The following is a 24,427-nucleotide window of genomic DNA, read 5'->3' as shown; positions in this document are numbered from 1 at the left end:
TCTGTGGTGGAACAGGCGTAGTGTGAAGGAGTAGGCGTTCTGTGGAGGAGTAGGCGTTCTATGGAGGAGTAGGCGTTCTTTGGTGGAGCAGGCGTAGCGTGGAGGAGTAGTAGGCGTTCTGTGGTGGAGCAGGCGTAACGTGGAGGAGTAGGTGTTCTGTGGAGGAGTAGTAATAGCGTGAGGGCATTGTGTGGAGGGGCACGCGTTGTTCTGTGTTGTTCTGCGTTGTTCTGCATAGGTTGTGTACAACCCCCACCACGTCCCAGAAGTCACTGACTTGGAGGTATATAATTATATGGCCTCTGATATGGAGTCTGCTAGTGGGGACAAGTGTGGGGACGTTTTGTTTGTGTACCTCTTCCTCATAAGGCGACTCTGAGCAACCCCCGAGAAGGCGCTTTCGTAGTAGTGCTGCAGTGTCTAGGTACAAGGACAAAAGAGAGGTTGCATCATGATTCTTGGGGTGTTTGTCTCCCGTGGCAGGAGCTGGGCACAAGATGACATAATAGATATTTTGTATTATGCACCATCCATTATGCATCATCCTTGGGGTCCACCTGTGGGGCTAAAATACTCACTACACTCCTAGATTATTTCATGGAGGGATGTAGTTTTCAAATAGTGTCAGTTCTCAGGGGTTCCTACTGTACTGATCCCCGAGGGCATCTACAAATGTTTTATGGTGCCAAAAAAAACTACAAATGCCATTCTCTTCCGAGCCCTGCCCTGTCTCCATCTTTTAGATTATTGGCATGTACCTGGGAGCAAACCAAATTTTACTTGACACCGTAACAATTTGTGTTACATTTGAGCCAGGATCTTATGGGTTAAAATGCTCATACAACCCTAAATAAATTCTTTTAGGGTTGCTCTTTCCTAAAATGGGGTCACTACATGGCGGTTTCTATTGTACTGGTACCTCAGGGGCACCCCAACACCAGTCTAGTGAAACGGGTGCTCCAAAAGCTAGATTTTGCTTGTCCCTTCTCCGGCCTGCTGTGTCCCCAGCCTGTAGACTATTGCTACACATGGGGCATTGCCATACCCGAAGTAACCCACTGAATGATTTTTGGGGTGTTTATCCACAGTGGGATGAGTTGGGCTGAATACAGTTCTTCCTACTTTGGTACAGTTGAGAAAACAATGCAATTTTTACACTGCCCCCATCATTTTGTTTTACATTTGACCCAGCATCTCAGGAGTTGAAATGTTCATACAACCCTAGATAAATTCTTTGAAGGGTGCCCTTTCCTAAAATGGGGTCACTACTTGGGGGTTTCTATTGTACTGGTACACCCCAACACCAGTCTAGTGACAAGGGTGTTCCAAAAGCAAAATTTCGCTCCTTCCCTTCTCTGCCCTGCCGTGTGCCCAGCCTGTCAAGTTTTGGCACATGTGTGGTATTGCCGTACTCGGAACAACCCAAAGAATTATTTTTGTGGTGTCTGAAGTGACGTGGGTTGGGCACAGTATATTAGGTGCTAAAATGACAATTTTGAGATAAAAACTCAATTTTTAATATGTACCATTTACTTTGCATAAAATTTTGACCATCATGTTGGGGGTTAAAATGCTTGACACAACCCCAGATAAATTCTTTGAGGGATCTAGTTTCCAAAATGGTATAATTTCTCAGAGGTTTCTATTGCACTGGTACCTCATGGGCCCTGCGAACATGACATGGCACTCCAAATCGAGACAGGTGAAAATGGAGTTCCAAAAGCAAAATGTTGCTCCTTCCCTTCTCATCTCTGCTGTGTACCCAGCCTGTCAATTTTTTGGAACATGTGTGGTATTGCCGTACTCGGGATGACCCGCAGAATGATTTTTGGGGTCTTTGTCTAAAGTGGCATGAGTGGGATACAATATATTAAGCAGTAAAATTACATTTCTGAGATAAAAATGCATCTTTTACTCTGCATTAGATTTTGGCCAGCATTTTGGGGGTTAAAATGCTCGCTCCAACCCCAGATAAATTCTTTGAGGGGTCTAGTTTCCTAAATGGTGACACCTTTGGGAGTTTTCTATTATACTGTTACTTCAGAGGCTCTTCAAGTACACTGTGCCACCACAAAACATTTGCAGTCAAATTGGCCTTCCAAAAACCCAATGGTACAAACTCTGTTCTGGACATCACTGTACGACTAAAGAGCAGTTGACATCCACATTTCTGGTATTGCTGTACTCGGAAGAAGCAGGGCAAAAATTTGGGGATGTATATTTACCTCAAATTCCTTCTGACCATTGTCCATTTTAGGGCTAAATGAAAATAATCTTATTCAAAAATTGAAATTTCAAAATTTTAAATCCATTTTTGTTTGCTTCCAAAGAAAGATTTAAAGGGTTAACAGACTTATAAAAAGGTTGGTTTAAATAGTTTGAGATGTTAGGTTCATAAAATGGTGTTACTTGTGGGGGTATATAGTACATAAGCCTTTATAGAGCACTTCCAAACTGAATTGGTCACTAAAAATTTAGCATTTTTCAAATCTCTTGAAAATCTGAGAAGTTGCTACTAAAACTTGAAACCTTCTCAGATCCGTAAAAAAAATGGAAATGTAAAACAAATTATGGAAATAAAAATAAGACCAATGGCAAAAGGTTTCTACAAAAGAAAATTTGTGGTATGACTTTTTGTCTAAAAAGTATAACATTTGAAATATGAAAATTGTCATTTTTTTTCAATTTTTTCCGAAATTATTGAATTTTTACCCCCCAAAAAAGAAACTGATCACTGAAATGATAATACTAAAATAAACTACAATATCTCACAAGAAAAGAGTCTCAAAATCACAAGTAAAGTGTTGAAAAGTTATTACCACAGGAAGAGAAACTGGTCAAATTTTAAGAAAAAGGTCTGAGCATTAACTTAAAAACAGGCTGTGTCATTAAGGAGTTAAAATACCCAGTTGTTCTAGACAAAATATGTTGTGACCAAAGTATATGATATTAATTTAAATAGATTTAAATAGTGAATGACATGAATTTTTTTTTCTCCTGCCTTCTCCTGTGTACATCTTTTTCCTCCTGTATGTATATGGTAGAATACCTATACGGCAAAGTATCATTATTGGCATACTGTAGGCAGGGGGGAACCTAACCTCTGCTGCCTGAGGTGAACTTTAAAACGGTGCCCCCCTCCTTCCAATCCAATAGTAATATATCATGTTATATTTTTAGTATGTGTGTTCTCAATGAAAGTTTACACCAATGCTGATATCAAGTGTGAAGAAACCCTATTTTTAATTGTCAGGTCTTGTTTTGTAGCATGTGACTATTCCCCTGATGCTGCCCTCATGTTCCTTCAATTGGTGCTGCCTAAGGTGAGAGGCCCAACTCGCCTCAGGTATGGAGCACCCTTGACTGTAGGTCCCTTTTTGGGCCACACATTCTCTATAGGATGTATGAATCAATTGGTATTGACTAGTACATGTGCTTCCGCCACATTATACTTGTTTTTTAATATCATGGATGGTGCTATGGAGTTTCATTCTCCTTGCAGTGGTGCAACATTTTCCCCAATATATAGGTTGGCAGTAACTCCATTGAGCTGGCTTCTGTTGCTATCCCCATCTCAGTCAATGAACTGTTCTTCTTTTCTATTATGGCTCAAATTTTCCAGCAAATGCAACTGAGCTCAGCAGTATAGCATAAGCTTTAGCCAGACGACTCATTTGCCTCTCTAACAATGACACAAAATGGCTGGGTTTTTTGGACCTGCAACTTATGGGCATGTTCACACATTGTGGTTTAAATTGTGTTAAAAAGATCAGCATTCAGTTTTGATGAGGTTTTTGGTTTTTACACAGCAATATATCTGTTTATATCAGAGCCAGGGTCTTTTAAACCTATTGGTGAGTACAGTGAAAATATCTGAAAAGTTCCCTCCCCAACACGACCTCTAACTTTAAAGTACAGTTAATTTTCTTTCAAAATAAATGTGAATTTAATATCTCAACATCAAATAACCTTTTAAACCCCATTTTTGTATTAACCCCTTCACGACTGCCATTCCACTATATGTCCTATTTGCACATACCCCATGCAGAAAGCATGTTTATAGACATCATGACCGTGGCCAAATTCAAATGTCAAATCTTCTAAACCATTGCACCTAGAAGTACAATCTAAATTTCAGGAGAATTTCCACTTAAATATTTTATATGGATGCTTCACAGAACCAGGAGATATCCACTCTTGAAGTTATTGTAACTAAAAAATCTAGATTTTTATATAAAGCTTTCAATTCTCGAGATGTCCCAGTAATGCGAAGCATCCATGCATAATCCAGATATCAAAAAGGGGAGAATCTTCAGTTTATTATGATACCAGAATTGTTTTTCTAGGTGCCTGGGTTCAGGAGATATAGGCTTTTTAATTATGTCTCCCTCCAACCAGTCAGCTGAATGCAAAATGGAGGAGTAGCTACGGGAAAGAATTAGATTGCAGAAGTACATGCACCCTTTGCATTTGTAGCTAAACTTGGGGAAAGGGTGATGAAATGATGCTGTACATATTTACAGCATACAGGATTTTGGTAAGTTTATTTAGTTTTACAACTTATTAAAAAACTTTAATAGGAAAAATGACAAAAAAGCTTATTATTTCACATGTCTAGTGATTTATCCGCTAATTTTAAAAAGGATAAAATATGCAATTAATTAAACTATCCGATCAAGTTAAAGGCTCACATGTCATAAAAAAACAAAGTTGTTTTTATATGTAAAGATTTTCCAAATATTAAAAACCCTTTAAAGGCTGTGCCTGCAGTAGCAGTCATTAACATCTCTAATAGAAACATATACCGTATATTCCGGCGTATAAGACGACCTGGTGTATAAGACGACCCCCCCACTTTCCTGTTTAAAATATAGAGATTAAGATATATTCGCCGTATAAGACTACCCCTTTTCCAACGCATACAAAACACCGGTAAAAATTAAAAAAAAAAAAACAGATTTGAATTTAACATGGTCCTTTATTAAATGTAAATTCTTATGACATGCAGGTATATAGCAGGAAAACTGTCGCTCATAAACATAAGGCATACAACAACAACATTACCATTACAGCACCGGCCCCAGTAGTATACAGCACAGCCCACAGTAGTATACAGAACAGCCCCCAGTAGTATACAGCACTGCCCCCAGTAGTATACAGCACTGCCCCCAGTAGTATACAGCACTGCCCCCAGTAGTATACAGCACTGCCCCCAGTAGTATACAGCCTGCCCCCAGTAGTATACAGCACTGCCCCCAGTAGTATACAGCACTGCCCCCAGTAGTATACAGCACTGCCCCCAGTAGTATACAGCACAGCCCCCAGTAGTATACAGCACAGCCCCCAGTAGTATACAGCACTGCCCCCAGTAGTATACAGCACAGCCCCCAGTAGTATACAGCAAAGCCCCCAGTAGTATACAGCACTGCCCCCAGTAGTATACAGCACAGCCCCCAGTAGTATACAGCACAGCCCCAGTAGTATACAGCACAGCCCCCCGTAGTATACAGCACTGCCCCCAGTAGTATACAGCACTGCCCCAGTAGTATACAACACAGCCCCCAGTAGTATACAGCAAAGCCCCCAGTAGTATACAGCACTGCCCCCAGTAGTATACAGCACAGCCCCCAGTAGTATACAGCACTGCCCCCAGTAGTATACAGCACAGCCCCAGTAGTATACAGCACAGCCCCCAGTAGTATACAGCACAGCCCCCAGTAGTATACAGCACAGCCCCCAGTAGTATACAGCAAAGCCCCCAGTAGTATACAGCACTGCCCCCAGTAGTATACAGCACAGCCCCCAGTAGTATACAGCACTGCCCCCAGTAGTATACAGCACAGCCCCCAGTAGTATACAGCACAGCCCCCAGTAGTATACAGCACAGCCCCCAGTAGTATACAGCACTGCCCCCAGTAGTATACAGCACTGCCCCCAGTAGTATACAACACAGCCCCCAGTAGTATACAGCAAAGCCCCCAGTAGTATACAGCAAAGCCCCCAGTAGTATACAGCACTGCCCCCAGTAGTATACAGCACTGCCCCCAGTAGTATACAGCACAGCCCCCAGTAGTATACAGCACTGCCCCCAGTAGTATACAGCACTGCCCCCAGTAGTATACAGCACTGCCCCCAGTAGTATACAGCACTGCCCCCAGTAGTATACAGCACTGCCCCCAGTAGTATACAGCACTGCCCCCAGTAGTATACAGCCTGCCCCCAGTAGTATACAGCCCAGCATTAAAAAATAATAAACATATACTCACCCCGATGCTCCCCCGATGTCCGCGCCGTCTTCTTTCTTCTGCCGGGCGCCGCCATTGATCTTCCCCGGCAGGCGCCTAGTATGACCCGCCGCTGCTGACGTCATACTAGGCGCCGACCCGGGGAAAGACATGGCGGCGCCCAGCAGAAGAAAGAAGACAGCGCGGAAGACTGAAGACAGCACAGCGCGGACATCGGGGCCAACGGAGGGTGAGTATTTTCCCCCCGATGTCTTTTTGAGGCTGCCGGCAGCCATCGCTGTGCAAATACCCGCGATCGGTGCTAGCACCGATCGCGGGTGTTACCGGTAAGCCTTTGCTGCAATATGCAGCAAAGACTTACCGGCTATGGAGAGGGCTCAGCCCGTGAGCCCTCTCCATGCCGCCGTATAAGACGATTACCGGCGTATAAGACGACCCCAGAGAAGACAGAATATTTTTCTGTCTTCAAAAGTCGTCTTATACGCCGGTATATACGGTATACATTTTTCTTTGTGATTCTTTCTAGTTTGTCCAAGACAAACTTACTTCTTTGCGTTTTACCGTTCCTTTTTTGTGTTCCAGACTATTTTTTAGATGGTGATGGCATTGTATGTTATTAAATTGTAATACCAAATTACATTAATAAAGGCACCATATGAACCTACTAAATTTTTACCTTGCTTGAACAATTAACCCCTTACCCAATACTATTACGCCGTGCGTCAGGTCCCGGTGCATGGAGAGGGCTCACGGGCTGAGCCCTTTCCATAGTTGGTAAGTGTTTGCTAGCACTGATCGCCGGTGTTTTCCCACCGATCGATGCCTGCAATGCTGGCGGCATCTTCATAAACATGGCGGCATCTTGCCGAGTATAGTCGCTCCCCATAACGTCATCAGGGAACGGCGATCTGTCACCATGACACCCTCGGGTCTTCCGAAGACTGACTCTTGTTAATCCTTTCATTATAAAGTGCTATCGGCACATTGTAATGAGTGAGGAGGAATATCCCCATATACTGCCATACTGTAGTATGGCAGTATATGGTAGGATCAATCAGACAACCTAAGGTTAAAGTACCTTAGGGATTCTGAAAAATCTGTAAAAATAAAAAAAAGTTAAAAAAATCAAATCACCCTCCTTTCCCTAGAACTGATATAACTATTAATAAACAGTAAAAATCATAAACACATTAGGTATTGCCACGTCTGAAAATGCAGGTTCTATCAAAATAGAATAACAGTTTTTCACTGTGTTTAACCCCATAATGGAAAAAGGCGCCCAAATTCGATAATGGAACTTTTTTGCCATTTTGAAATTATAAAAAAAACAATAAAAAGTTATCAAAAGGTCATACAGTCCTAAATATAATAGCAATGAAAACTTGATCAAAAGTTGCAAAAAATGACATAACCCACAGGTCCGTAAACCAAAGTATGAAAAATTTATTGGCGCCAGAAGATGGCGAAATAAAAAAAAATATTTTGTACAGGAGGTTTTCATTATTGTAAATGTATGAAAGTATTCTAAAACCTATACAAATTTTGCATGACCATAATCATATCAACCCAAAGAATAAACTAGACATGTAATTTGGGGTGCACAGTGAAAGCTGTGAAATCAAAGCCCACAAGAAAACGGTGCACATGTGATTTTTCACCATTTTTACTGCATTTGGAGTTTTTTTCCCGTTTTTCAGTACACAGCATGGAAAATTAAATAGGTCACTTGAAGTGCAATTCATTATGCAGAAAATAAGCCATCACACAATAAGCTCTTTACGGGTAAAAATAAAAAATATATAGAGATTTGAATGTGGGGAGTGAAAAATAGAAATGAAAAAACAAAAAAAGACCAGGGGTTAAGTTCTTTTATTGTGTATTGTTGCTTTGTCATCCCCCTTAATGTACTTATTGTATTATTAATTACTGGTAGTAGGTCTTATAATAGGATGTCACACACCTATATGGTTGTGTTTTAAATGTGTTTTTGTCTATTTGGCAAAGATATTTCATTGTTTGGTGTCTCCCTCACTTTCATTAGTACTTACTTTTGTGGGACATGGATTGCATGCAAACTATTAATAACTCAAACAAACTGGGGACATTAATCTTTATTATGGAAATATGTCCCTTTTTCAGTGGTGGGCTTTTTTCTCTTGTTTAATTTATCTAAGATGGCGTTAAATCTGCCATTTGAGTTTGATTTTTTTGCAACTTTTTGAATTTTTTTTTTTTTTGCACAATCCATTGAATCCTAGTCTACTGCACCATAAGGGAAGTGCAAAGTTTTTGCTAAAAAAAAATCTACTTTTTTTCAGAAGGGGGAAACAATTTAAAAATGTTGACATTTTTATCCCAGTGATAAATCAATGCAATGCAACACAGGAAAAGCGGGGATATCAAACTGCAGGGAGAGTGTCTTAGACTAAAAAAACCTACAATGTGCCAAACAAGTCATAAAAAGGGGAAAACATGTGATGTCTCCCCAATTGCTACTAAAGAAGCATTTTAGACCAATATTACAAACCTGTGTGAGATCACATGATAATGGACCAGTGTTTATCTACACGAAGTAAACAACGAAGCTTCCTGTTGCATGAAAGCATGAAAGAATTGATGCAGAAAGTATATTGGAAAATTGTATAACTTTTTCATCATACAAACAATATCAATTTAGGCATACCCATCCAGCTGTACCTACCATACTAAACTTATATATGAATAGTGTGCACAAAACAAGCAAGAAAAAAACTAAACCAAAAAAATACCTACTAGTTGTTATTAGTGTTGAGAAATACAAAGTTTGGCTTCATACTGAACTTTATGGGTCAGGGTCCCCCAGACCTGATCCTGGATTTCATTAGACATTCAACTTCAACTTTCCCCCAGTTTAACACCCATGTGTTAACGCTTTATATCTTTTGGCTTCCAGTGGCAGTTAAATAGGTAACACCCATGCCAACATGGAAGAATACACTATTTACTGTAACACAGTATTGCCCAAAATGTCAATTTCAAAGGCTTTTGTCAATGGCACTGAGTTTGCCAATAGCATATTAACATCAGCTTGACTGACTTTGGTTAGCCAGGTCCCCACCCACACCCTCTTCCTGTGCGAGTAACATTGAATACAAGCCAACTTTCTCTTCAACCAGTCAAATATCAGGAGTATTGCTGCAAATAACATGTGTAGCAAATCACTATGAGAAACATTTAAAACATCAAAGTGACTTATCAAAGCTTAAACACCCATTTTCAATTTCTTGTGTACAAGCCTTGAAATAGTCGCCATTCTTGGTTGTTCATCAAGCGTGGAGCAGTCCATCCCTTGCTGCAGAATACACAAAGGCTATAGCCAGCACAAATTCCTGTAGCAGGTTATAGCACAAGTCTACACCAGGTTCTGCCTAGCCTGGCTGCCAAATATATCCTAAGACCAGAGCCCCTTCTCTCTATATCTTTCTCTCTCTGGTGAGAGAGGCGATCTTTAATTGTAAACTGTACAATTCTGGATCTATCTGGCCAATGGAGAGGTTCGGAATGAACAGTGTCCATAATTGAAACTCCCTCTTTGAACTTCTTCAGAGTTTTATAAATGGATCTGTAGGACAATTACTGTAGGAGTAATTGAGCAGAACATTTGCCAAATGACTAAAAATTGAAAAACAATTATGTTGGTAATATTTAACATAGTTAAATACTATTACACATCCTACATGAGCAGAAATGTGTTCTCTATTTTCCACTGTAACCTGGTCATAGCTGCGGTGCTTTCATTATTTTTATGACTTAACAAGCTAATTATTAATGTATTAAAGTGGATTAGGTAAAACATACTGCTCCACTCTACAGAATAACATACATGGGCTTGGATTTTTTCCAGCAATGTTCTTGTTTAGCTAACAGTACGTTATGCTATTTAGCCTCTAAATGTCTTAAGTCATTTTTCCATAAAGATTATAAAGGATAGACCTAAGTGTTTCGGCTTTTTGTATATAAAAAAGCTAAGTTACGCATCTAGCCTGCTGAAAACAGCGTGTGTTGGTCCTCGCAAATAACCAGTGTGAATAATTTCAGCACTGCACTAATAAATGAATGTTGTAGCACAATGTACTGTATGTACATTGTAGTGGAAATAAAAGCACACAAAATGATTGATCATAATTTTTTTTCTCTCCTAATTTTTGCCCAAAATATAAAGTTGGTTTTTAATGATAATTAAAGATCACATTTAGGCTCATTTAAGTTCATTCCACTACACATTTTTTTTTGTTAAGCTTTACTTCAATTACATGCCAAAGGTGGGCAAAAACTTGACCATTTGCTTCCCTTTCCTTATAGGGTTATATGTACAGAAGGCACCCTCTCATACAAACAATGCAGTGTTTACTATGAAAAATCAATAACCAATAACTCAACAGGTCAACAGATATTTCTAGATTAACGGAAGAAGCAGAAACAGTCCTTGAATTGCCAAAAGTATAAACAAAAATTGGAAATGGAAATATTCCTTCTGTCTTACGCCTCTCTTCTGTATTAACCACAAAATTAAGATATTCCATACATGAACCTACTCTGATCAAAACTGTTCTCTCTTCCAAGCCAGTTCAACACAAAGCTGTGGCAATGTTTCAATCAAGAGGGATATCTTTATACCAAAACCAAAAACCCTCCCATCATACATTAAAGGGCATGTCTGTTTTTTTTTATCAATTTGTAATTTTTTAATGTACTAATGTTTATGTAAACTGAGCCCTAGGTAAAGTAATTTTCTTATTGAAAGGATCTTTAAAGGAGTCGTGTAGCCATCAGCACTTGTCAGAGTTAGCCATGGTTCACATTGAAGATATTGGGTGGGACTTTAAAATGGTAATGTGCTTTAAAGAGCCAATAAAAAACACATTTTTCTTTCTGCTGCAGAAAGCCAAGGTTGATTGGGTGGTTTTTGCCACAGAACCACAAACTTGTATATTCCCACAAAGACAAATATACTCGGGATAACAAGACAACACATTCTTTAATTCACTGTTATTAAGAAAAATACAGCATTTCCCAGATATAATTCCAACCTGTCTCTATCAGTCCTGGTGTACACAATTTAAGTTGCCCCTGGTTTTTGACCCTGGATCTTCTAACTTAAAGGTGAGCAGCCATCTTGTTTTCTGTCGGAAGCTGTGGAGTTGAGTTGTTCTCTGCTCTCTGCTTCTAGCCCTCTCTGCTTTCCAGGACAAGCTCACTCACTGACTTCCTGCCATGCGGAGAGCTACATTATGAGGAGAGCTATAAGCTACAGGCACATAAGGTCTTTGTCCGGGGAGAAGTAGGGAGGCACATCAGATCTAATAGTGTGTTGTGGCAGACCAGAGATGTAGCAGAGCTGTCTGTTCCATTGTGTGTAATATTCATCTCATGGATCTCATCATTTCATCTCTGATTTGTCTCATCTCTCTTTTTATCTGTCAGATACTAGTACACCTTTTCAGAAGGTAAATGAAAGTGTATATAACTGTATACCCCAACAACAGAACTATATGGATCATAATGTGTCTGCTTAGAGAGTCCCGTCCACATTCTAGAATTTTACTTTGACTATAAGGGAGTTATAGGAGCTAAAGCAGCAATAAAACTAAGTAAAAATTGAAAATTTGTAAAGTAAGGGGTTACAAATGATCTTTATTGTGTAAACATCACTAGTGGATTGAAATTTGAAATTTGGGGGGGAGGGATTCTGACATGTCCTTGCAATATATGGAACAGAGTTATCCCAATGTATTCTTATGCAGTGCAATACGTCACCCGGGGACCTCTGCTACCCCCTGAATGTGTGGAGTGTACATTGGCAGCAGCTGGCGATTGGCTGATGCCAATGTACAAGGTGTTTCTCCAGTGATGTCACTGTCCAAAATGGACAATATCACTGGGTCCCCCTTTCCTGCTGAGTAGCATATCCACTTGGCAAGGCTGTGGGATGGGTTGCAATATGCTGAATCCGTTCCCATAGCCATTTCCATCCTACCTTTTTTGGTGGATCCCACGTACAGTGATCAGACGGAGGCAAAAACTATGCCTCCACCTGCCACTATATGTCAATGTATACTCTCACCGTATCAATCGGGAGCTGTACATAAAATGTGATGTGAACCAAGCCCAAGTGTGGTCCTTAGTTTCAGTGGTGGTTCCATCGCTCAAGGAGATTATTTTAATGACCCTGCCTACCACTGAAATAAGTTGGGGATACATTTCAAGCAATCCATATACTGAATGTAATCTGAGATTGTTTTACTTGTTAATTTCAAGTTTCAAAAATTATCTGCTCACTGCCTAACATGGTATCATGGTATTTGCACCTTAACAGGCACGACTTCCCCCGCCTGTGGATAAAGATATTTTTCCAGCACAGTCTCTGCATTACTGTACAGTGTTTTACTGTACGTCATTGCACTTTCACTATTAATTAGATGAATCATTTACTAAACTCATAATTTTTGGTTCATAATAAGATTGTGTACATTGATCATACAAAATCATATCAGATGTTACATAGTTAGTAGTGAAATTGAAAAGAGACACCAGCCCATCAAGCCCAAGCTGTCATTTTACATCTATGTTAGATTCCACAATGATTGATACTCTGTTGTATTGCTTTTGTCTGTTGTATATCTTTGTAATGTGTAACATTTGTATATACAGTAGAGCAAATCTGCATTTATACTTGCCCATTACAGAATGACTCACAGTTATTGTTCATTCTTGTGGTAATATCGTGCAATATCAAAATGACTTGAATACAAAGAATGCAAATGCGCATATATTCAAAAGGCAAACAAAGGCTTTTAAAAAGTCAGGACTGCAGCTTTCGTAAGTCATAGATATGGAAATGAGTCACTATTATTGCATTTTTTTCTTCAGATTGTAACACGTTCATTGTATTCCAGGATGTAGAAATGCTTTGATGTGCCTATTGTAAAACAATTCACCTTTTTTTAAAATGAATGTGCTTTTTCTTGCAGAGAGTGAAGAGGTATACCAACAGCAGATCCTGTCAATCTCTTGCATCATCTTCGGCATTGTATCTGTGGGTTTGATTTGTGCTGCATTCTACTGCCGGACTAAGTAAGATATATTATTTTTCTGTTATCTACAGAGCATTGAGAGCTACTGATCCATTATATGCCTCTGTCCAATGAACTGTAGCTGTAACTTACGGCTATACCTTAAATAAATAGGGAGGTACTTGAACAATAATATCCAATTATACAATGCTGGCTTTATAGCAAAACTGTCAACAGAAATTGACTTAAAAGGGTATTTACACGAAGACAAGTTTCTTATATGTACTTATGATAACAAAATAACGCATTCTCTAATTCACTGTTATTAACAAAAATGCATCATTTCACAGATATAAGTCCAACTTGTCTCTATTAGTCCTCGTGTACACAATTTCAGTTGCCCCTAGACATGACCCAGTAGCTTCTGACTTAAGGTCGGGTGGTCGCCATCTTGGATGAGATCTTGGAGATGAGATTTCTGTCTCTATCTGCTGAGCCTGTAGCCACGCCCCCTACACGGAGCTCAGCGACACTGATTCACTTCCTGCCAGGAGATTGTGAGCAAAAAGAGAAAGGCTGCAAACTACAAGCAACAAGGAGATAAGTGATGCGGGGGAAGGGGGTGGCAGGAACATATCTGTGCGATGTGGCAGAGCCAACGGTGTAAGTCTTTCGGGCCTATGTGCAATCTCATGCATCTGTCTCATCTCTCCTTCATCTCACAGAATTAGATGGATAATACAGTAATGTGTCTGCTTAGAGTGTTCCTCCCCACACCCCAGGATCTTGCACTGAGCAGCCTAAAGGGTGATAGGAGCTAAAACAGCAATAAAACTAAGTAAAATTGTAAAGTGAAGGGTTAAAATGATCTTTATTGTGTTTACATCACTAGGGGATTGAAATGTGTGAATTTTCTTTCATGGGAAACCCCCTTTAATAAACCTCTATCAGCATGTCCTCTAACAGCAAAACACTTTCCACTTCATGTTCCTTTCATCGTAACAGATATAGTTTATTCTGTCACCGACTTCACAATATCAAATACAAAAAATATTCTAGTGTGTATTGTTTAAAGCGGTATTCCAGGAATCAGCATAATTCATATACAAATGGGTCCTGTGGGGAATTGCTCAGGTAGATGCCTGGTAGTAGTGCAGGAAGCAGGGACACGTGCAGAGTTAAAGTCTAAATAAAGTGTTTTATTCACACTTCAGCCTTCGTTTTGGCACATATAAAGCAACAAAATAAACCCTGTCCGTTAAGCACTGCCTAATACAATATCAGATCCTAGCTATATGGGTACCAGGCTGCCTGGCACCCGCTCTTGGCCAGCAGTAGTACAGGAGGCCCTCAGTTACCTTTGCTGTGTGAACTCAGTCTTAGCCTTCAGCTCTCCAGGTAGTGCCACTCCTACTGCTTCTGGCCTGCAGATTAAAGCAGGCTCTAACGAGGTCTGTGACCCGCACCTGTGTAGTAGGAGTCCCACTACAAGCCTACCCCTACTCCATAATAAGCAGGCCCAATATGGACATTACCAATGTGTCCATGTTAGCTAGGCCAACATGGACCAAACAGACTGTTCCTGCTTACTATATGTCTGCATTAACCCTTGGGTTACTGAAGACAAATCCAGGGCTTTTACCACATACCCTTCATCTGCCTGTACGACAGATAGCGGTTTTCCCACACAACACCTCTTACTTTCTCACAGTCCTTAAACTATAAGCTGATATGTAATTGCTTGTTATTTAAAATTTTGCTTTCCTTAGCAGAAAAATGCTGTTGACATACACTGTAATGAAGAATTAAAATGCTACTGGCCCTTTAATCAGTCCGTTGATTTCCTCCAAAAAATCTGGTGCAGACAGTTCCTGCACATCGAGGGGTACATGATAGGAAGGCAAACTGCATGTAGTGCAATTTGCCTTACTATTAGTTTATGTGGGCAAATGACTTGAGTAAAAGACTATGGTGGGAAATGCATTGGTCACAGCCTCCCCTCAGCAGCCTCCACCAGTAATATTATGCCCTGCAGCCTCCACCAGTAATGAAATGGGTCATACAGCTTCATCCAGTAGTTAAATGCCCCATGCAGCCTCCCCCAGTATTTAAATGCTCCACATAGTCTCCTCCAGTAATGAAATACCCCCATGAAATGCTTCATGGGCTCCCATAAATAATGAGGTGCCCTACAGCCCTACAGCAAATAAACTAAAGCAGCCCCTCATGGTATATAAAAAAATAAACATATATTCTTACCTTCCAGTGCTCCTCTTCCCACTGATTTTTAACAGTGCGGGCAAAGAAGCGTCTATGCACTCTGCTTGAACACACTATGCAGTGGCGGTGTTGCTGATGATGATGTCAGAGTATGTGTGCAAGCAGAGCACATAGATTCATCTCCACCTGCACTGTTACATGAAGACTAGGGGAAAGAGGAGCCATGGGGAGCCAAGTTTTTTTTATACACTCTTGTATAAGCCAAGTGGTTTTTTCAGCACATTTTTTGTGCTGAAACCTTTGGCTTATAAACAATTATATACAGTACTTCATTTAATAAAGCTTCTCTGTGTCTCTTTTTGCTCCTTTTTCTCTCTTGCAATGAGCAGTGTATCTGAAGCCCCTCAGACTCAGCATAGAGATAAGGAAAGAAGGCTAAAGATGTGCTCCTAGATAAAGCTTAACTCCAGCAAGAAAAAGATAAAAAGAAGGGGGTCACTCACCAAAAAAATGCAGTTCTTTTTTCCATTCAAGAAAAAACTTTATTAAAGACCTTGGTACATCAACATTGGCATGACATGCGTGTGGTAGCAATATAGCACCTTTTAGGGCACTGTAAATCCAAAACCAAACAAGGAGTGTGATATCAGAATGGTACAGTTACACTGCAAAGTATGTCATTAACATGTTCAGTCATATCTACAACTCAAGGTAACTGAAAAAAAGGTGGAACAGGGGGAAGAAAGAGAAGAGAAAAAGAAGGTGAGTGACAGATGGATAGGAGGGGAGAATGAGAAGGGATTGGTTGGAGATGGGGTGGCATCTGGAAGGGGGGCAAGAGAGAATGCAGCCTTTCTATCTACTCATGAGACTTGGGGCACTTGGTACTCAGGGGAGGATAGAAATGATTGCCAGTGCAGCCACGTATTGGAGAATCGGGTACAGTCTGTGGGGGATTGAACTATAAGTTCTTCCATCCTGTGTGTGGAGGTTGCTTCTTATATGTGTTGAGTCAGCATGTCAAACATGAACAGGAGAGTTGCTTCAGGGGCATCGGGAGTTAGGTGCCCATGATGTTTTTGATGCAGGTGATAACTGTGGAAAAGTAGTTGTTAAGATGTGAGCAGGACCATCAGATGTCAGTCATAGTGCCTCCACTGGTGCTGAAATGTCAACATCAGGGACCTCTGGATACCACAGAGGCAGTTGTGAGGGCACTCTGTACCACCTGGAGAGGATTTTGTAGCTGCTCTCCTGGTGTCTGGTGGCAATTGCAGATCTCCAAGAGAGACAGAAACATTCTGACCATAGTGATTGGGAGAAATCTTTGCTTAGTTCGGCCTTTAAGGAAGTGCAGTAGGGGGGGGACAAGGAGGAGTGTGTGGGTATTAGCAGTTTGTAAATGAAGGATATGGTGTGGGGTTTGAGTCCAGGCATGCCCGCTCAAAGTCCGAGAGGATTCATGACAGGCTGTTGTGATTCTTAATGGTGTCCTAGAAATGTTTAAATTGGTTGTATTGGAGGTTGTGTGTAGGAGTGGGTGTCTCGTGGGGTAGAATGAATTGTATCGGTTGGAGTGTAGATCCTGCAAGCACTTGAGGGAATTATTGAGTGGGTTATTGTGGGGCGGGCTAAAAATGGTCCTTCGGATATTCCTGGTGGGAATGCAGGCTGTCAATGATTGGGAGCAGAAGTCCTTTTGGCTCTATTAGAGAGAGATTTTTTTTCCTCTCCTCTTAAGGCTCAGAGAGTGTAAGTCTTGGTGAAAGAGAGGGAGATAGGATGACGAGAGGCTGAGGGGTTGGTCCAAGGGAGAGTTGTAAGGTCTCTCGGCGAGATCTCATGTGCCAGTCCAACCCACGTCTTAGAGGTCTTACCATGGAAAAAGTCAAGGCTCCATGAATAGGCTGCTGACAAATAGTAAAGGTGACAGTTGGGTAGCCCAATTCCACCGATGTCTTTGGGGCAAGTCAGGGTATCTCTAGGGTGGCCAGTGGACCAGATGAAGGATCCAAAGCATTTCCAGTCCTTCTTCCAAAAGGAGAGGGGTATGAAGGTCGGTATTGTCTGTACAAGATAGAGCAGTCATGGTAACAGGGTCATCTTGAGGATATTAAGTCGCCCAAACCAGGAAAATTCTTCCTTTTTCCAGGAGGCTAGGTCTGTTTCAAATCTGGTCAGTAGAGGAGCAAAGTTGTCGGCACCTAGCTTGGATAAGTCTTTTCAGATTTTGATCCCCAGGTATTTAATGCCTCCCGGCGGTAAAATGAAAGGAAATCCCGAAATCAAAGGAGGCAGGTTGGCGGAAGGAAGCCAGACATTAAGAGCTTCAGATTTGGTCATGTTGACCTTGAAATTCGACCACTGGCCAAACTTGTCCAGCTCAGTCATTAGAGCAAGAAGGGAAGGGTTCTGTTAGATAGACCTTTAGGTCATCAGCAAAGGCTGAACATTTATACTCCTTCACGGCAATCTGAACTCCTTTAATGTCTTGGTTGTTCTGAATCGCCGCCATATATGGGAATAGGGAGCAACCTTGGTGGGTGCCATTGTGGATGCGGAATAAATTAGAGAGGCTGCCATTAATTTTAGGTCTGGCCGAGGGAATGTGGTAGAGGATTTTGGCTTTGAATTACAGGACTAAACCTATGTTGGGGAGGGTCTGTTTAAAGGAGGGCCAAGATATTCTATCGAGAGCCTTTTTCGGCATCTAGGGAAAGAATCATTGCAGGATTTTTGTGTGACTGGGCATAATGCAATTATGTTCAGGATTTTTAGGGTGTTATCTCGGCCCTATCTGCCTGGCATGAATCCCACCTGGTCCCTGTTGATGAGGATTGGGAAGAGTAGGTTGAGTCTGTTATCTAGGAGTTTTGCAAAAATCTTAAGGTCTACATTAAGTAGAGAGATAAGACGGTAGTTGGAACACAATTTTGGGTCTTTACCGGGCTTGGGGATGACGACAAAATGAGCAGATGTGGAATGCGCTTTGAAGGGGCAGTCAGAGGAGACTGTATTGAGGTGGAGGAGGTGGAGGTGGGAAAGAATGACAAGGGGTCAGGTCTTGGGACTCGGTGGGTAGGTTGTAGAGCGCTGTGTAAAAGGAGAGTGTCCACTATCTCTGTGGTAGTATGACCACTTTATTTTGGGTAGATTTAATGCTCGGAATGAAGGACTGTGCTATGAGACTCTGGAGGCCTTTGCAAGCATATGGCCGCATTTGTTGCCGTACTCGTAAAATTTGCTATGACACACCTGCAAATTGCCCCAAAGGCTTTTTCTAATAGGCGCTTAACCTCTAGCCTAGCTACCTGGAGGTCACGTAGAATCTATCTAAAGTGAGTTGGACAATGGTACAGGTGACATCTGTGGTACATACTGGGGCTTATTTACTCAGGGTTCCGCGGTTGCATTTTCATCAGGTTTCCCGACTTTTCAGGGATTGCGCCAAGGATTGTGTGGCACTGGGCAGGCCAATGGACGATCCAGTGGATTCGAACTATGCATGGGATTTAACATTTAAATTTGTGTTGCATCCAATGCACTTACATACACCGGGAGGAAAATGGTGAACTCCAGAGGGACATGAAAGCGACACATGCAAGACTGCACAGTAGACCTGGGCATGATCGGAGAGGACAGTATTCCCAATGAAGGAGGACATTAGCCAATGGAGCACTTTATGCTGGACAAGGATATAATCCAACCTACTGTAGACCCTGTGAGGAGCAGAGAAAAAGCTGTAGTCCCTATCCATCAGATTTTGCAGTCTCCAAGCGTCACACAGTTGGAGGTGGAGTAGAGAGTGTTTAATCTTCCTCAAAGCAGAGTAAGGTATACTCTATCTGCCTGTGGAATTGTCTAGAAGGGAGTTCTAGATTCAGTTTATGGTCGCACCCTAGCACAAGTATACCTTTCATAAGGGTGGTATTGTTGTCTATGAGTTGAATGAAGAAGGGGACCTGGTTTTGATCAGGGGGAAATATACATTGAACGACAGTAGAGTGTGACCCGGGGGGTGTTGGCATAAAACCATGAGGTGTAGTGTTTGATTGTGGGGGCATGGTTGGTCTTGAAGTGGGTCTCCTGTAAGTACACAATCTGGGCCTTGTGTCTGTGGAAGTGGTGGAGTACATGTGAGCATTCTGATGGGGAGTTCAGTCCCTGAGCATTGAGAGAGGCGATCTTTAGTTCTGCCATCTGGAAGAGGCTGATGTAACATTGGGAGATGCGGGAGTAGGCAGGAAGGGGAAGTTACTGGTAGGGAGAGGAGGAGGATACACAGGAACTGGGGAAAAGATTAGTAAATTAAAATACATCCACGGTCCTTAGAGAAGAATTCACCGCAGTGGAAACTAATAGCCGGAGCTAAATGGGTGTCAGACTGACAACTGATGTTGTCTAGGTTCCCGTATACTAATCGGGGGTGTGTAAAGGGTTGCAGATGCTGCCTGCTAAAGAGGTAAAGGGTTGCACAGAGACTGTAAATACAAGAGGGCACAAGATTTAAACAGGAGCATTGTAAACCAGGTTCTGTTATGCCAGGGAGCAGTGGGTCGTGGTGAGCCAGATCAAGGCAATATGGTGAAAGCTGTTCAGGGTGTTGCAGAAGGCTGTGGGTAGGGAAGATTCTCGTGCCTCCTTTACCAGTTGACATCTGGCACTTCTGGAGACCCCTTTTGGGGAAGCCTAGTGGGGTGAGATTAGCAGAGGAGGCCATTGGGAGGGTAGCTGATGGGGGAGATATGAGGGTCAGTGGCCTAGGGACACCGGAGTTAGACACAGAGCCTGTAGAAATAGTTTCAGATCACCTGGGCCTCGGAGGGTAACGTCCTTTCCACCCGGAGCATACATGGAGTGAAAATGGGAAACCCTATCTGTATGGGAGGTTGTACTTTTGGCAGCAGCGGTTAGACAGCAGCTCTTTTGTGCCAGGGTAAAACAAGATAGGTCTGGCAGTATCTTGATTGGGGCTCCCTGGTATTGGATTTGCCTTTGATCCCTTAGTGTTGCTAAGACTTGTTCCTTAAGAGAGTATAAGTGGATTCAGCACAATACATCTGGGTTCTGTGTGTTGGGGTCAGGAGGCCTGAGGGCCTATTGGGCTCTGTCTATTTCAATATTTGTAGTGGCAGGTCGTCCGAGGATTCCATTGAGGATTTCTATAACAGAGGAGAATAGTGATGCAAGTTGAACGGATTCTGGCAGGCCTGGCAGGTTGTTGCGCCTACTCCTATTCTCAATGTTGTCCATGTGTTGCTGCAGCGCCTGTAGCTGCATTTGGTGTTGTTGAAGGGTATCTTGCATGGCCTCTAGACCCCGGTTAGTAGAGGATTGTGCCTAAGTCAGGTTATTTACTCGAGCAGCCAGTGAAGTAACGTCAGAACGCAAACTAGCAAATTCTTTCCGGCATTCAGTTAGGCTTTGAGAAGCAAATTGTGACATGTCTTCTTTGCTGGGTAGTAAAGAGAGTAGAGATTAAATGTACTGCACCATGGGAAGTCTGTCCCCCTGGGGGGGCTGGTAGAGGGATTCCTGCAAGCGGGACATGGACCAGAGCTGTGATTAGGGGGGTTCCCTGGATTGTGTGAGTTTCTGTGTGGCAGGAGAGGGTAGCAGGATTTATGCAGCATGGTGAATTATGCTTCTCCTGCATGCTGCTCCCTGTTGGTGGATGTAGGGAGGTCTGTGAAGCGGTGTCGCTGCTGTTATATCTAGGTGGCTGTGGATTGCCCACAGGGGCTTTAGTGGGTGATGAGCAGAGCTGAGAGGTGTCAGAGAATGGGAACACCCCGCTGATAGGTGTTGACGGGCTGTAGCGGACGCAGCCATCTTGGAACCGCATGGTAACGTTCGGCATAAGGGACTTCGTTGAAGCGGTTTTCCGCATAAGGGGCTGATGGATTACCTGGCAGGGACCACTGGTGTTTGGGGTTTCAGTGGCGTCTTTCTTGGCCCTTTCCCCAAAGTCATCAGGCCCAGAAATGCTAATATGTGCTGGTGGTACGAAGAAGCTCAGGAAAGTGCTTCTTCATGCTGCCATGTCTCATGCCCCAAAGAGGAGTTCTTTATTCAGGACAGTAGGAAATAACAGAGAGGTGCCGGACATACCATAACAACGAACCATTTTGCGCATGAACAGGCTGTAAAGGGTAGATAGTCCTAGAACCACTTAGCGGACCTATGCTCTCAATGATTTATTCACAAAAAGTTACACTTAAGCAACAAATAGGAGGTCCCTTTGACCTATAAAAACTAACTTTTATTACTTCTTATTATAAAAAACAATCCACAGTAGGATCTATCAAGCTAGTGTAAGTACATATATAGAAAACCCATTAAAAAAATTGTGATGGCAGCAGTAAATAAGTAATTTATTATTTTTAGGGGATAGGGATAATTAGTCAGGCAGGTCAATATATTAGTGTGATTTTATATTTTCTTTATACTTAAAAGGTATCAGTACATATCGATACTGTGCTAAGTATACAGTAGTATACAGCATGCTCCCAGTAGTCTACAGCGTGCCCCCAGTAGTATACAGTCAGCCCAGAATAAAGCCAATGTCTTTTTCCCTTAGAGTAGGGGTCATGCACGGGTTCACATACATGTAACACCCTTGCAAAGTAATATTCTGGTGCGTGTTTGTGCCCTGCTTGAATTACCACACCTATCACACTTCTGCAGGTTGCTCTTTCTATGTGTGTCCGCTGTGAGAAAGTGAGAGGTGTCGTGTGGGAAAACCGCTATCTGTCTTACAGGCAGATGAAATGCTGGTGGTAAAAGCCCTGGGTTTGTCTGCAGTAACCCAAGGGTTAATGCAGACATGATAAGCAGGAATAGTCTGTGTTGTCTGTGTTGGCCTAGCTAACACAGACACATTTGTAATGTCCGTACTGGGCCTGCTTATTATGGAGTAGGGGTAGGCTGGTAGTGGGACTCTTACTCCACCCGGGCTTCGGTCCTGGGCTTTTGTATAGCCCACAGGTGCAGGTCACAGGCCTCGTTAGGGTCTGATTTAGTCTGCAGGCCAGAAGCAGTGGGGGAGGCCCTACCTGGAGAGCTGAAAGCGAGATTGCATTCTGACAGCAAAGGTAACTGAGGGTCTCCTGTCTTGCTGCTGGCCAAGAGCGTGTGCCAGGCAGCCTGGTACCCGGATAGCTAGGGTCCTCCAAATGTATTAGACAGCGCCTAGCCGGGCAGGAATTACTTTTATAATGTTTTTGCATGTGCCTAAGCCAAGGCTGAATTTGTGTTCTGTTTTGCAAGTGTGAATAAAACACTTAAGTTGGACTTTTAAACCTGCGTGTGTCACTGCTTCCTGCACTGCTACCAGTCAACTACCAGAGCAATTCCCCACACCGCCCTAATTAACCCTATCCCCTACAAATAATAAATAACTATTTTCTACTCCCATCACAATTTTTTAAAGGGTTTTCTATATATGTATTTTTACACTATCTTGGTAGATCCTACTGTGGATCGTTTTTTTATAATAAGAAGTGATAAAAGTTAGTTTTTATAGGTCAAGGGGACCTCCTATTTGTTGCTTAAGTGCAACTTTTTGTGAATAATTTTTGAACAAGAAGAGCTTTCTCAAGTCTGTGACATCATACAGTGGGCTGGAACTCAGTTAAGTGTTCCAGCCAGGTAACTATAGAATCCATAAACAAACCCTCCACCACATCGTTAAAAACATTGCAGCAATGCAGGTTATCATTATTTTAATAGCTAGTTCAACTGAAGACATACAAATATTATGTACAAGTGTTAGCATAATTTAAAGCTTATTTTTATAGAAAGACATTTAGTTTCTTCAGGTCATTAACCCTTTAACCTATAATGCCGCAGCCCTTTTTCGTTTTTGCATTTTAATTTTTCACTCCCCACCTTCAAAAATCTATATCTTTTTTATTTTTCCGTGTACAGAGCTGTGTTATGGTTTATTTTCTGCATTACAAATTACAAAATGGTGGTATTTAATATTCCATGCCATGTACTGGGAAGCGGGAAAGAAATATGGGAAAGCGGGAAAACCAAATGTGTATAGATTTTATAATGTTTTCATACATTTACAAAAATTAAAACCTCCTGTACAAAAATTTTTGGGGAGATTTTGCTGTCTTTTGGCGCTAATAACTTTTTTATACTTTGGTGTAGGAGCTGTGGGTGGTGTCATTTTTTTCGACTTCTGACAAAGTTTTCAATGCTATCATTTTTAGGGCTGTACGACCTACAGATCACTTTTTACTGAATTTTTTATATTTTTCAAAATGGCAAAAAAGTGCCATTCAGGCTCTATTTTCCGTTACAGGGTTGCAGTGTAACAGTGAAAAACCATTATTATATTTTAATAGATCAGGCATTTTCGGACGTGGTGGTACCTGATGTGTTTAGGATTTTTACTGTTTATATATATTTATATCAGTTTGAGGGAAAGGGGGTGATTTGAATTTTCAGTATTTTATTATTATTATTCTCTTTTTAAACTTTTTTTTATTTTTACTTTTACTATTTTTCAGACTCCCTAGGGTGCTTCATCCCTTGGTTGTCTGAAGGATCCTATCATATACTGCCAGTATGGGGATTTTCCTCCTCATTCATTACAATGTGCAATAGATGAGTACCGTATATACTCGAGTATAAGCCGAGACCCCTAATTTTACCACCAAAAACTGGGAAAACCTATTGACTTGAGTATAAGCTGAGGGTGGGAAATGCATTGGTCACAGACCCAGCCAAGTATATAACCAGCCAGTCCCCTATAATATACAGCTTGCCCCCAGTAGTATACAGTGTGCCTCCAGTAGTATACAGCCTGCCCCCAGTAGTATACAGCCAGCCCAGACTGCCCCCAGTAGTATACAACCAGCCCAGACTGCCCCCAGTAGTATACAGCCACCCCATCCT

General features: G+C 41.8%; 1 protein-coding gene across 2 annotated transcripts in view; it reads left to right on the top strand.

Annotated features, from left to right (window-relative positions):
- The window catches only part of NRG3 (neuregulin 3), a 660,520-nt gene that overhangs the window by 590,365 nt on the left and 45,728 nt on the right, over positions 1–24,427 (top strand). For both annotated transcript variants that reach the window (XM_072130473.1, XM_072130472.1), the window contains exon 5: positions 13,256–13,358. In XM_072130473.1, coding sequence (XP_071986574.1) covers positions 13,256–13,358 — 103 coding nt within the window. The remainder of the gene's footprint in view (positions 1–13,255; positions 13,359–24,427) is intronic.

The sequence above is a fragment of the Engystomops pustulosus genome, chromosome 11 (assembly GCF_040894005.1).
Source record: "Engystomops pustulosus chromosome 11, aEngPut4.maternal, whole genome shotgun sequence".
NCBI lineage: Eukaryota > Metazoa > Chordata > Amphibia > Anura > Leptodactylidae > Engystomops > Engystomops pustulosus.
Note: the sequence above shows the minus strand (reverse complement) of the source record. Positions and strands in the feature narration are given on the sequence as shown.